The following is a 14,386-nucleotide window of genomic DNA, read 5'->3' as shown; positions in this document are numbered from 1 at the left end:
TCCCTCTCCCTCTGCTGCTCCCCTTGCTTGTGCTCTCTCACTCGCTCTCCCTCTCTCTCAAATGAATAAAATCTTAAAGAAAAAAAAAAAAAACAAAACTAGAGTCCTCAGAAAACAAATGGCAAGGAGAGGATGATAATAAAAGGATTAGCTTAAATCTGTTTAATTAGTAGGTAGACTTCCAGGTATCTTCCCTCTCCTAGTCCACATAGCCAAGCAACTATCCCTTTCTCATTCTAGTGAGAAGGAAGAATTTATTGTGAAGAAAATAAACACGACTATAGACTCTGAAACCATGTACTTAAAGATACAGGGAAGGAAGATCCATCATATCAAAACCAGACACATTAAGAAAAAGTTCTATATAATAAATAAATATAATTACACCCACATTCATCTACTATTGCCAAGTAAATAAACACATGTAATCAGAGTATATATACTATTTGGCTCAGTAGTAAGCACTTAGATGTAGCCATGATAATATAAACAATGAATACTGATTTAACCAAGCATGCAATTATACTGCAAAGACAGAAAAATGGGTCGACCTTATAGTCCATAAATCAAGCAATAGAGGTGTAATCACCTTATGCAGCAATAGAGAGATAAACACAAGAAACACCTTAAAATTTGAAAGTGCCGTCTATATGGAGTAGGCTTAGGGTCTAAGCCAGAAGACAGAATTTTTTTGTTTTAATTATGGGTACTATATTACTTATTAACTTTTTAAGCTATATATATTATTTTGATAAGATGAAAATAACTTTTAAAAGGCAAAAGCCTAGGAGACTTAGCAAAGGAAGGACTGGAAGAGAGGATTCTGGGGAAAATGGCAGAATAGAAAACACCAAGAATCTGTTTTCCTAGTTAGGTAACAACTGAATAGGTGAAATGTGCCTAATGTAAATATTCTGAAACTCTGGAGACTCTTTGAGGACTTCCAACTTGCAGAGGAAGGCTTGAAAGTAAACTAAACTTCATTTACATCAATATTAGCTCTTAACACAGTAGCAGCTCTCCATCCCCTATTCTCAGGCCCATGGCAGTCAGCTGTGCACTTACTCCTGGAGTGGCTTGCACTCAACTTGCCGGAGCCAAGGTGGGGGAAAAAAGGACCCATCCTCCAAATATTTGGAGATCTGTAGTCTAAAGGCTGATTACTGCTCCTGATCAAAGAGAGAAGGGTGGTCCATGGTTGCTGCACCTTTCTCCACTGCTGCAAGCCCCTTCCTCTCCAGCTGATGTGACATCCAGGGCATTTAAAGAACTCGCAACCTTTTTTATTTTTGCCCCCCATTCGTTATTCTCCTCTCCTCTTTTGTGAGCGAAAGATTAAAGACTAGGACATTCAAAATCAACTCCATACACAGGAAAAATAAGAATGTGACCACACATGTTCAGGGAAAGGAATTAGGCTTAGAAAAGACCTGAGAACACCTTACATTTACACCTCAGACTGATCCTTGGACTAGGACATCCTATAATAATGAAAAATAATAACCAAAAACATTAAAAAAAAAAAAAACCAGAAAACCATAGGAATAGGAGTGTATTTCATTTCCACAGGTATCACATTATTATATCCAAATATCCAGATTTTAATGAGAAATCACAAGGCATACAAAGAAATAGGAAGATATGGCCCAAAGGACAAAAAAATAAGTTTACAAAACTATTCCTTAAAAAGATCTGATGACAGATCTACTAGACTTTTTTTTTTTTTAATAAGATTTCATTTATTTATTTATTTGAGAAGGAGTGCAAGCGAGAGAGCACGATTGGGATGAGGAGCAAAGGGAGAAGTCCTCGATCCCAGGACTCCGGGATCATGACCTGACCCAAAGGCAGACACTTAACCCACTGAGCCACCCAGGCACCCCTCTACTAGACAGACTTTAAAAGAAGTATCACATAGATGCTCAAGAACTGAAGGAAGGTGTGGAGAATGTCAAGAAAATAATATTATCAACAAAATGGAAATATCTATAAAGAGACAGAAAACCTAAGAAGAAACCAAACAAAAATTCAGCAGCAGAAAAGTACCATAACTAAAAGGAAAAACTCTCCATAGGGATGCAAAGGCAGATGTCAATCGGCAGAAGAATTAACAAACTTGAAAATAGAACAACAACAACAACAACAACAAAAAAAAAAACCTGAATTTGAGGAACAGAAAAAAACTTGAAGTAAACAGAGCCTAAGGGACACCTGTGGGACACCAAGTGGACCAACATATACACTGTGGGGGTCCCAGAAGGAAAAAAGACAGAGAAATGGTGAAAGAGAATATGTGAAGAAATACTGGCTGAGGTGTGCCTATCTGGCTTAGTCAGTGGAGCGTGTGACTCTTGATATTGGGGTTGTGAGTTTGAACCCCACACTGGGTGTAGACATTACAAAGACAGACAGGGGGAAGGGAGGAGAGGGCGAAGGAGGAGAGGGCGAAGGGAGGAGAGGGAAAGGAAAGGACGGGACGGGACCAAAACTCTCCTGACAAATAAAAGCCCTGGAACTGATGGCTTACCTAATCAATTCTGCCTAATACTTAAAGAAAACATCAATCCTCTTCAAACTCTTCAAAAAAGAAAAAAAATAAAGGAATACTTCCAAACTCAATGTATGAGGTCAGCATTAATCTGATACCAAAACTACACAAAGACACTACAAGACAACTACAGATCAATATTCCTGATATTGATGCAAATAATAAAATGCCAACAAACAAAATTCAACAACACATTAAAAAGATTATATACCATGACTCACAATTTATTGCTACAACAGAAGGATGCTAGATACATAAAAATCAATGTAATACACATTTACCAAATTAAAAAAATCATCTCAATTGATGAAGAAAAAGCATTTGACAAACTTCAATACCCTTTCATAATAAAAACTGTCAACAAAGTAGGACTAGAAGGAAAATATCTCAACATAATAAAGATAATCCAGAAAAAGCCCACAGCAAACATCATGCTTAATGGAAAGGATGAAAGCTTTTCCTTGAAAAACAGCAAAATTTCCAGTTTTGTCACTTTTATTCAGCATAATACTTACTGGAAGGTACAGCCAGAGTAATTATGCAAGAAAAAAGAAATCAGAAAGGAAGAAGTAAAATTATCTCTGTTCACAGACAATATGATCTTATATTAAGAAAAATCCTAACTACCCAACAAAACAACCGTTAAAACTAGTAAATGAACTCAGCAAAGTAGCAGGGCACAACCTCAAAAAACAAAAATCAATTGCAGGGGTGCCTGGGTGGCTCAGTCGGTTGGGCATCTGACTCTTGATTTCAGCTCAGGTCATGATCTCAAGAGTCCTGAGATCGAGCCCTGTGTTGGGCTCCATGCTGAACACAGAGCCTGCTTGGGATGCTTTCTTTCCCCATCCCTCTGCCCCTCCGCAATCTCACACGCAAGTGCTCAAACTCTCGCTCTCTCAAAAAAAGAAAAGAAAAAAAAAAAAATCAATTGCATATCCAGTCCCAGCAATGAAAAATCTGAACAGGAAATTACAGAAACAATTCCCTTTACAACAGCATCAAAAAGAATAAAATAACTTAGAGATTAACGTAACCAAGTAGGCTAAAGACTTGTATACTGAAAGTTACAAAAGCCTACCAAAAGATATTTTAAAAGACATAAATAAATGCAAACCCATTCCAAGTTCATGGATTGGAAAACAACATGTCAATACTGCCCAAAGCAATCTATAGAGTCAAAGCAATCCTTATCAAAATTCCAATTATACTTTCTGCAGAAATAGAAATCCACATCCTAAAATTCATATGGAATCTCAAGGGACTCCCAAAGAGCAAAAAACAATCTTGAAAAGGAAGAACAAAGCTGAAAAACAAACTTCCTGATTTCAAAATTTACAACACAGCTCCAGTAATCAAAACAGTGTGGTACTGCCAGACAGACATGTAGACAAAGGAAATAGAACTGAGCACACAGAATAAACCCTTGCACATATGGTCAAATGATTTTTGATAAGGGGCCAAGACTATTCAATCAGGAATGGACGTTGTTTTAATAAACGATGTTGGGAAAACTGGGTATCAAGATATCCACAGCAAGAGAATAAAGCTGCACCCTTATCTAAGAACATATACAAAAATTAACTTAAAATGGATCTAAGATTTAAATTTAAGACCTAAAACTATAAAACTCAGAGGAAAACATAGGACAAAAGCTGCATGACACTGGATGTGGCAATGATTTCTTGTGTATGACACCAAGGCACAAGCAACAGAAGATGACAAAAATGAACTTCATGGAAATTTAAAAATTTTGTTCATACAACACTATCAACAGAAGAGTTACACAAAGAATGGGAGAAAATTTGCAAATCATGTATTTAGTAAGGAATTAACACCCAAAATATATAAAGAACTCCTACCGCCCAACACAAAAAGACAACCCAATTAAAAGATAGGCAAAAGACTCAAATAGACGTTTCTCCAAAGAAGATACACAAATGGCCAATAAGCACATGAAAAGATGCTGAAATACTAATCTTTAGGGAAATGCAAATCAAAACATGAGATACCACTTCATCCCCATCAGGATGCTACCATAAAAAAAAGACAAAATATCATCTGCGAAAAGAGAGTGTTTGACTTCTTCTTTGCCAATTTGAATACCTTTTATTTACTTTATGTGGAAAACCCAAAAGTCTCCACCCCCAAATTACTAGAACTCACACAGCAATTCAGTAATGTGGCAGGATACAAAATCAATGCACAGAAATCAGTTGCTTTCTTATACACTAACAATGCAACTGTAGAAAGAGAAATTAAAGAAACAATTCCATTTACAGTAGCACCAAAAACCGTAAGATACCTCGGAATAAACTTAACCACAGAGGTAAAGGATCTATACTCTAGGAACTACAGAACACTCATGAAAGAAATTGAAGAAGACACAAAAAGATGGAAAAACATTCCATGCTCATAGATCGGAAGAATAAACATTGTTAAAATGTCTATGCTACCCAGAGCAATCTATACCTTCAATGCCATCCCAATCAAAATTCCAATGACATTTTTCAAAGTGCTGGAACAAACAATCCTAAAATTTGTATGGAATCAGAAAACCACCCGAATCACCAAGGAAATGTTGAAAAACAAAGCTGGGGGCATCACGTTGCCCGATTTCAAGCTATATTACAAAGCAGTGATCACCAAGACAGCACAGTACTGGCATAAAAACAGACATACAGACCAATGGAACAGAATAGAGAGCCCAGATATGGACCCTCAATTCTATGGTCAAATAATCTTCGACAAAGCAGGATAAAATATGCAATGGAAAAAAGACAGTCTCTTCAATAAATGGTGCTGGGAAAATTGGACAGCCACATGCAGAAGAATGAAACTCGACCATTCTCTCACACCCTACACAAAGATAAACTCAAAATGGATGAAAGACCTCAATGTGAGACAGGAATCCATCAAAATCCTAGAGGAGTACAAAGGCAGCAACCTCTTTGACATCGGCCACAGCAACTTCTTTCAAGAAACATCTCCAAAGGCTAGTGAAACAAAAGCAAAAATGAGCTTTTGAGACTTCACAAGATAAAAAGCTTCTGCACAGCAAAGGAAACAGTCAACAAAACAAAGAGGCAACCCACAGAATGGGAGAAGATATTTGCAAAGGACACTGCAGATAAAGGGCTGGTATCCAAGATCTATAAAGAACTTCTCCAACTCAACACCCGAAAAACAAATAATCAAATCAAAAAATGGGCAGAAGACATGAACAGACACTTCTCCAAAGAAGACTACAAATGGCTAACAGACACATGAAAAAATGTTCATCATCATTAGCCATCAGGGAAATTCAAATCAAAACCACAGTGAGATACCACCTTACACCAGTCAGAGTGGCAAAAACGGACAAGGCAAGAAACAACAAATGTTGGAGAGGTTGTGGAGAAAGGGGAACCCTCTTACACTGTTGGTGGGAATGCAAGTTGGTACAGCCACTTTGGAAAACAGTGTGGAGGTGCCTCAAAAAATTAAAAATAGAGCTACCCTATGACCCAGCAACTGCACTCCTAAGTATTTACCCCAAAGACACAGATACAGTGAAAAGAAGGGCCATACGCACCCCTATGTTCATAGCAGCAGTGTCTGCAATTGCCAAACTGTGGAAAGAGCCGAGATGCCCTTCAACAGACGAATGGATAAAGAAGATGTGGTCCATATATACAATGGAGTATTACTCAGCCATCAGAAAGGATGAATACCCAACTTTTACATCAAAATGGATGGGACTGGAAGAGATTATGCTAAGTGAAATAAGTCAAGCAGAGAAAGTAAATTATCATATGGTTTCACTTATTTGTGGAACATAAGGAATAGCATGGAGGACATTAGGAGAAGGAAGGGAAAAAATGAAGGGGGAGAAATCAGAGGGAGAAATGAACCATGAGAGACTATGGACTCTGAGAAACAAACTGAAGGTTGGGGTGGGGTACTGGGTTAGCCCGGTGATGGGTATTAAGGAAGGCATGAGGACACATACTGCATGGAGCACAGGGTGTTATTTGAAAACAATGAATCGTGGATCACTACATCAAAAACTAATGATGTATCGTATGGTGACTAATATAATAAAATTTAAAAAATAAAAAAAAAGACAAAATAACAGCTGTAGACAAGGATGTAAAGGAATCAGAACCTTTGTGCACTATTGGTGAAAACGTAAAATCATACAAAACCCTATCGAAAACAGTATGGGAAGTCCTCAAAAAGTCAAAAATACAGTACAATTATCACATGATCCAGCAATTCCACTTCTGTGTATATAGCCAAAAGAACTGAAAGCAGCGTCTCAAAGAAATACTTGTACTCCAATGTTCAGAGCAGCATTAATCACAATAGCTAAAGCATGGAAGAAACCCAAGTGTCCACTGATGGATGAACTGACAAGCAAAATGTGGAACATCCAAAAACTGGAATATTATTCAGCTAAAAGGGAAATTCTGACATATGCTACAACGTGGACAAATCTTGAAGACATCATGCTAAGTGAAATAGGCCAGTTAGAAAAATACAAGTTATACTGATTTCACTTACATGAAGTACTCAGAGTATTCAAAGTTATAGAGACAAGAAAGTAGAATTGTAGCTGCCAAGGGGTTTGGAAGTGTGTTTGGGCAGGGGGGTAGAATGGGTGGGTTATGATTTAATAGGTATAAAGTTTCAATTTCATAAGAAAAAAGATATGAAGACGGATGGTAGTATTGGTTGTACAACATTATAAATGTACTTAATACCACTGAACTGTACACTTAAAAATGGTTAAGGTGAGGCGGCACCTGGGTGGCTCAGTTGGTTAAGCACCTGCCTTCGGCTCAGGTCATGATCCCGGAGTCCCGGAATCGAGCCCCACATCAGGCTCCCTGCTCAGTGAGGAGTCTGCTTCTCCCTCTTACCCTGCTCATGCTCACTCACTCTCTCTCAAGTAAATAAAATTTTAAAAAATGGTTAAGATGGTAAACTTTGTTATATGTATGCCACAATAAAAAAAATATTAAAGAAAAACATGATTGGGTATAGTGGTGAACAACTACACAGGATATGAATGAACTGAGAGAAGAAAAAACAATTATAAGAAGTGTCACCAGAATTGTGTTAAATCTCCTTTACTGTTTTTACCTCTTTGCCAAAAGGTGAAATGTTTATTATTGGATTTCACTTTTTTAGTGAAAAAATAAATGCATGGCAAGGTTGGTGATATAAGTATACATATATTTTTAAGATGGTCAGCTATTAGACAAAGGACAGAGGAACAGAAGGTAAGCAGGTAACTAGGTTAGGAAGATCATTTTGTGTTTGAAGATAAGACAGGCTACAGTATTTTTACATACTAAAGAGAAAGCTTCACTAGAGAACAGGGTACAAAAAGTACCTGGTGATAGTGACCAATGCACAAGGAAGGAAGCAGATTTCTGCAGAACAGTTCTTCCACTGAGAAAAGTAAAGGGTTGAAATAATGGACTATTTGGTCTAGGCTGAATAGGAAAGGATATGAACCCACAGAGTAAACAAACAGATTTGGGAAAACAAAAATATATCAAGGGACTAAGTACGCCCAAAAGATTAAGAATTGGTATAATGGGATTTTTTTTAAAAGCTAGAAAACAAAATATACTTAATGAAATTAATTTATTATAGTTAAAAACTAACCTTACCCTTAATAAGCTAGATATATTATTTGTCATAAGGTAAGTTTCCATAAAAGTTTTGTAAACATGATAAAATACACAAACCACATTAAAATTCACCATATAATAAGATTCCCTCCTATTTGTTAAATAATTTCAATGCCTCCAGAGAAAAATAATACTCAAATGTGATATTTAGGTCTTTTCTCCTTTCCTTATTACCATTCTTATTTACTGTTTCCTTTACCTTGATCAGCTACTTTTTGTTTTGCTTCTTCTATTCGTTTAAGTTCATGTTGTTTTGCTTCCAAGAGTTGTTTTTCTTCTTTTAAAGGATCATATTTTATTTCTACAGGAAGCATGAAAAAGAATATGTAATTACCTTAAGTATAATCACTCTAAAATATATCCTTGAAAATAATCATTAATTCAAAGTCTGCAATAATTCAGAGTAAAAAACCAATTTAATGTGAATTTCCAGACGCTAATTTAAATATAAAAGTATCTCAAAAAATTCACCAAAGGTATTTTGAATTATCAAATATAAAGATTTTTTTCCACCCACAAATAAAAGTACTTTAAGTTATATAATGTTTAAAATGTGACTTACTAGAAGAAGGCACTATGAGTAAATAAATGTCTCCCAGGACAGCTTCAACTGGTTGAGTATACAGGTTTTTCCACGGAATTATAAGATTAAGATTACCTATATGATTTTTAGAAAAAGGACAAAAAATAATAATATTCATTCAACCACATTTACTGCCAGCCTATTTTCTGTTAGACATTAGAAGAAATAAAGTGACAAGCCGAGTCATTTTACAGAAAGCTATTTTACAACAACAAACAACAAGCCTTTGTTGTGATGATTTGAAATGATGTCTATTAGTACTGTTGGAAAATCTACTAAATGATATTCTAAAAATTTACCAGTTTCTCTTTATGGCAATCTGCACCACAAACATTAGTATTCTTCTGCAATTAACCAACAATCCTTGATATTATAACCCTGATTTCCCCAATTCTTGCTTCAAATCACTATAAGTATTTTTATTACACTTTCAAAAGGCAGACTATAAAATTGAAGAATGTATTTTTCATATATACAGACTATATATACATATACATAATTGTGTATATATTCGCAGATTTCTATGGTAATAAAGATCGTGGACAAGATTAGAAAATCATTCAAACTAACGAAAATGTTTTACTACAGTCTATTAGGAAAGTATTTTTTAAAGCATTCGATTTCTTGAACTAAAAAACATGATGTAAGGTATTCATTATACTGATTCTATTCTTGTGAATTTAGAAAATTTCCATAATAGAGGTGAGGAGGAGGGGATGAAAAAAAGAAAATTTCCATAATAGTTTTAAAATACTTTAAAATTTTTTAGAAAGCACGAGTCAATTCATTTAGAAATAGTTGCCATAATTGGCAAAGGAGCAATTAACAACACAATGGCTACATTAACTAATTACTAATTGGGGAAGGGAAAAAAAAAATTTACATAGATATATCTCATTACATAACCTCAAAATTCCGTATTTAAAAAAATCCAAATTGACAAAAAGATTTCATCTCACATAGTCAATACAGAGAAAAAGAACCAAACTATGATTTCTAAAAGACAGATGACTTTCTAAGTTTAAAAATCAGAGATAACGACCATTTCAAGTTTGTGTACAGTCCAAAATATAACCAGAATGAACACGTTAGAAAAAATAATTGTGACAAATCTGATACAATTTATAAATGTATCAGGTAGACTGCTTACACACATACACATACATTAGGTTGCTGGAGTGGAGCGGGGTGGGGTGGGAGGGGTGGGGTGGCGGGGTGATGGACATTGGGGAGGGTATATGCTATGGTGAACGCTGTAAACTGTGATGAATCACAGACCTGTACCCCTGAAACAAATAACACATTATATGTTAATAAAAATTAATGAAAAAAAATCCAAAAAAGCAAATAAACAAAAGAACAGAGAACAGTGACAAAACAGCATTAAGTAATCAAAGAAACACACCCAAAGTTAATAATGTACCCTTTTCACCAGTAAATCTTGAAACAAAAGTTTTTTCCTCAGTATAGACTTCTAGAAAATTTGTAAAATACAAAAAATATAAACAAAGGCAATTCCAAAAATCTTCCCCATAAATATAGCTACTTTTAAAATATGTATGTATTTATACTTGCTATATACGTAATTTTGCACGCTAAATGAGGGAACTTTGGAAGATCAATAAGATTAACAACACCCTGGGGCGCCTGGGTGCCTCAGCGTTAAGCGTCTGCCTTCAGCTCAGGTCATGATCCCAGGGTCCTGGGATCGAGCCCCGCATCGGGCTCCCCACTCCGTGGGAAGCCTGCTTCTCCCTCTCCCACTCCGCCTGCTTGTGTTCCTGCTCTCGCTATCTCTCTCTGTCAAATAAATAAATAAAATCTTAAACAAAAAAAAAAAAAGATTAACAACACCCAATAACAGCAAGAGGAGGGGCGCCTGGGTGGCTTAGTCAGTTAAGTGTCTGACTCTTGATTTAGCTCAGGTGATGATCTCAAGGTCATAGGATCAAGCCCCTCCGGACTCTGCATTCAACAGGGAGTCTGCTTAAAGATTCTCTCTCTCTTTCTGCCCCTCCCCAACTCGTTATCTCTCCTCTCTCTCTCAAATAAATAAAATCTTAAAAAAAAAAAAATAGCAAGGGGAAAATATGTTCCTATAAAAGTAGTTGTAATGCTATACTGCTCATTTGGAAGTGTATACTTCTTTCACTCAACAAATTGTGTCCCTACTATTTGCCAGGTATCGTACTAAGTGGTGAGAATAAAAATTGAACCAACTTAAACTTACTGTCTAGTAGAAGAAAAAAATGGTACTAAAGAATGACAGGTGTGGGGTGCCTGGGTGGCTCAGTCGTTAAGCGTCTGCCTTCGGCTCAGGTCATGATCCCAGGGTCCTGGGACCGAGCCCCGCATCGGGCTCCCTGCTCGGCGGGAGGCCTGCTTCTCCCTCTCCCACTCCCCCCGTTTGTGTTCCCTCTCTCGCTGTATCTCTGTCAAATAAATAAATAAAATCTTAAAAAAAAAAAAAAGAATGACAGGTGCTAGGACAGAGGTATGTAAACAACCTCAGAAACTAACTTTCTGACTCGTCCCTAGCCACACTGTCTGGATGATGGAGTCCTGACTTCTTAGACCATATACCCATGATAAATCAGAATATAGCAATAACTAGTCAGAAACCTAAGAAACCGAGATAGTTATGCTATTAAACACACTGGCCCTCAATTAACTCATTTTTAACACCTAACAAGATGCATCATTTCAGTTTTTAAACAAGGGATATATGGACCACATGGTATTTTTAAGTTACACAACTAAGTTCTACCCAGATGAGAACACATGATATTCAATTAATACTTAGAAACATTAAAAATATCACATTAAAGAGATACTAAGCATATAATTCTTACTCTATGTCCAGCAAGAAGAACATTCAAATAATAAGCACAGCTTACCTATATGACCAACTTTAACTTTAAATGGTACATCCAGTTGACTCTACAAAAATATCATATATAAAATATTAGTACATATACAGGCCAACAAAACAGAGAACTTTTTCTTCCCAAAATTATTTAAAGGGTTTAAGTTAACTCACACCTTGTCTTTACCTTCAACACCTATTTAAATTTATAGATACATAATTGTAATATTCTCAAATCCAAAAATTCAGGGAGATTGATCATTTTTAAATAGGGGAAAAGTAATACAGACCACCTAAGTTACCCATATCGAAATCATACTGTCTTTACGTTGTACTGGGGCCGGGGGGGGGGGGGGGTGAATTTCACTGTCAGTTTGTCCTCACAGGGAGGTTAAAACTCCATTTTGCAAAAAATATCCTCAAAAAAATTTCTCCCCATCCAACAGGGAAAAGGACAACTTTTTCAGTAAGTGCTTCTGAGAAAACTCGATATCCACACACAAATGAATGAACTTATATATAAAAATGAACTCAAAATCGATGTAAGACCTAAACATAAGAACCAAAGCTACAAAACCCTTAGAAGAAAATATATGGTAAAATCTTGACATCAGATCTGGCAATAATTTCTTGGTTATCATACCAAAGACATGAGCAATAAAAGAAAAAAACAGATGAAATTTCACCAAGATTAAAAACATTAGTACATCAAAGGACACAGTCAACAGAGGCATAAGGCAACACAAAGAATGGGGGTAAGTTTTGCAAATCATAATCTGATAAGGGAAAATATTAAGAATACTTAAAGAATTACAATTCAAACAAAAACATGATTTAAAAAATTAGCAATTTTCAATAGACATATCCAAAGAACATATAAAAATGGCCAAAAAGCACATAATACAATGCTCAATCTCACTAGTCATGAGGGAAATGCTAAGAAAAACCAAAATGAGATACCACTTTATATCTATTAAGACAGGTATTATCAAAAAACAAAAAATAGTGCCTGGCTGGGTAAGTTAGCAGAGCATGTGGCTCTTGATCTTGGGGTCATGAATTTGAGCCCCACATTGGGGAGATTATACTTAAATTTTTTTAAAAAAGAACATTAAAAAGTAAATGTTAGCAAAGATGTGGAGAAACTGGATACTCCATGTGTTGGTGATGGGAATATAAAATGGTTCGGCTACCATGGAAAACAGAGTGACAGTTCTTGAAAAGGCTAAACATAAAATTACCATAAAATCCAGCAATTCCACTAATAGGCATTTACCCGCAGGGACTGAAAATAGGTAACCGAACAGACGTGTTATTGCCAATGTTACAGCAACATTATTCACAAGAGCCAAAAGGCAGAAAAAACTGGAGTATCCATCAATGTATGAATGGATAAACAAAATGTTGCTTATAGATACAGTGGAATATTATGCAGCCACAAAAAGAAGTAATGTTCTGATACAAACGACATGCATGGACATACCTTAAAGAAATTATGCTAAGTGAAATATGTTGAACAGCGAATGGCAAACATAGCATGATTCCATTTATATGAGCTACATGGAATAGGCAAATTCAGAGAGTCAGAAAGTAGATTAGAGGTTAACAGGATCTACACGGAACAGGAATGGGGGACTTATTTCTTAATGGTTGTAGGGTTCCCTCTGACCTAAGGGAAAAGTTACAGAAGATGATATTGGTTGATAGCTGTACAACATCATAAATGTAATTAATATCACTGAATTCTTGGGTAAAAAATGATTACCACAGTACTAAAAAAACAAAACTTGAGAACTATTAGAAAGATCAATTAACCATTTAAAATCATATAGAAAGAAAAGAATTAGGAATATTTTTAAATAGGGAAAATTACCAGTTTGTGGTTTTAAGGAGATGAAAGTCCACTTTGTAAAATCCACATTTTGCAAAAATTATTTTCAAAAAGTTTTCTCAAAGCTTGAATAATTTAAGATGATAAAGTAAATCAAGAGGTCTACATATTTATAAATGCTCTGACATTACACATTTTTTATACTCAAAACCTACTAAAGGGATGCCTGGGGGCTCAGTCAGTTAAGTGTCTGACTCTTTTTTTTTTTTAAGAATTTATTTATTTATTTGACAGAGAGAGACACAGTGAGAGAAGGAACAGAAGCAGGGGAGTGGGAGAAGGAGAAGCAGGCTTCCCGCCGAGCAGGGAGCCCGATGTGGGACTCGATCCCAGGACCCCGGGATCATGACCTGAGCCGAAGGCAGACGCTTAACGACTGAGCCACCCAGGCGCCCTAAGTGTCTGACTCTTGATTTCAGCTCAGGTCACAATCTCAGAGTCATGGGAATGAGCCATGTGTCAGGCTACCCACCCAGCAGGGAATCTGCTGGAGATTCTCTCTCCCTCTCCCTCTCCCCCTCCCCACCTTACACTCTCTAAAATAAATAGAGCCTAAGAGGAAAAAAAACAAAAAACAAAAACCTACCAGAGCGTTTTCTTTAATTTCAAGATTCTTCAAGGCCACAGCTCCTAAAAAAAGATTTAAAAAGTAAAATTAAAATATTAAAATATTTTTCATTTTAAAAAGGCATACTTCATCCTTAAATGTTATAAATGAAAGAAAAATTATAAATAATGTGCATAACAGAAAACAAAATAATCTATAATCTTATTAGCTCACCCTCATTCTTCAACTTAGTCTAAGATTGTATGT

At 36.0% G+C, this 14,386-nt stretch overlaps 1 protein-coding gene across 3 annotated transcripts in view; it reads right to left on the bottom strand.

Annotated features, from left to right (window-relative positions):
* The window catches only part of VPS13A (vacuolar protein sorting 13 homolog A), a 267,298-nt gene that overhangs the window by 235,228 nt on the left and 17,684 nt on the right, over positions 1–14,386 (bottom strand). For all 3 annotated transcript variants that reach the window (XM_032427535.1, XM_032427534.1, XM_032427536.1), the window contains exons 2-5: positions 14,159–14,202; positions 11,713–11,755; positions 8,795–8,890; positions 8,432–8,533 (exon numbers count right to left, since the gene is read on the bottom strand). In XM_032427535.1, coding sequence (XP_032283426.1) covers positions 8,432–8,533; positions 8,795–8,890; positions 11,713–11,755; positions 14,159–14,202 — 285 coding nt within the window. The remainder of the gene's footprint in view (positions 1–8,431; positions 8,534–8,794; positions 8,891–11,712; positions 11,756–14,158; positions 14,203–14,386) is intronic.

This window comes from Phoca vitulina, unplaced genomic scaffold, assembly GCF_004348235.1.
Source record: "Phoca vitulina isolate PV1807 unplaced genomic scaffold, GSC_HSeal_1.0 scaffold37, whole genome shotgun sequence".
NCBI classification, from domain to species: domain Eukaryota; kingdom Metazoa; phylum Chordata; class Mammalia; order Carnivora; family Phocidae; genus Phoca; species Phoca vitulina.
The sequence above is the reverse complement of the archived record's forward strand: the minus strand, read 5'-3'. Positions and strand labels throughout refer to the sequence as shown.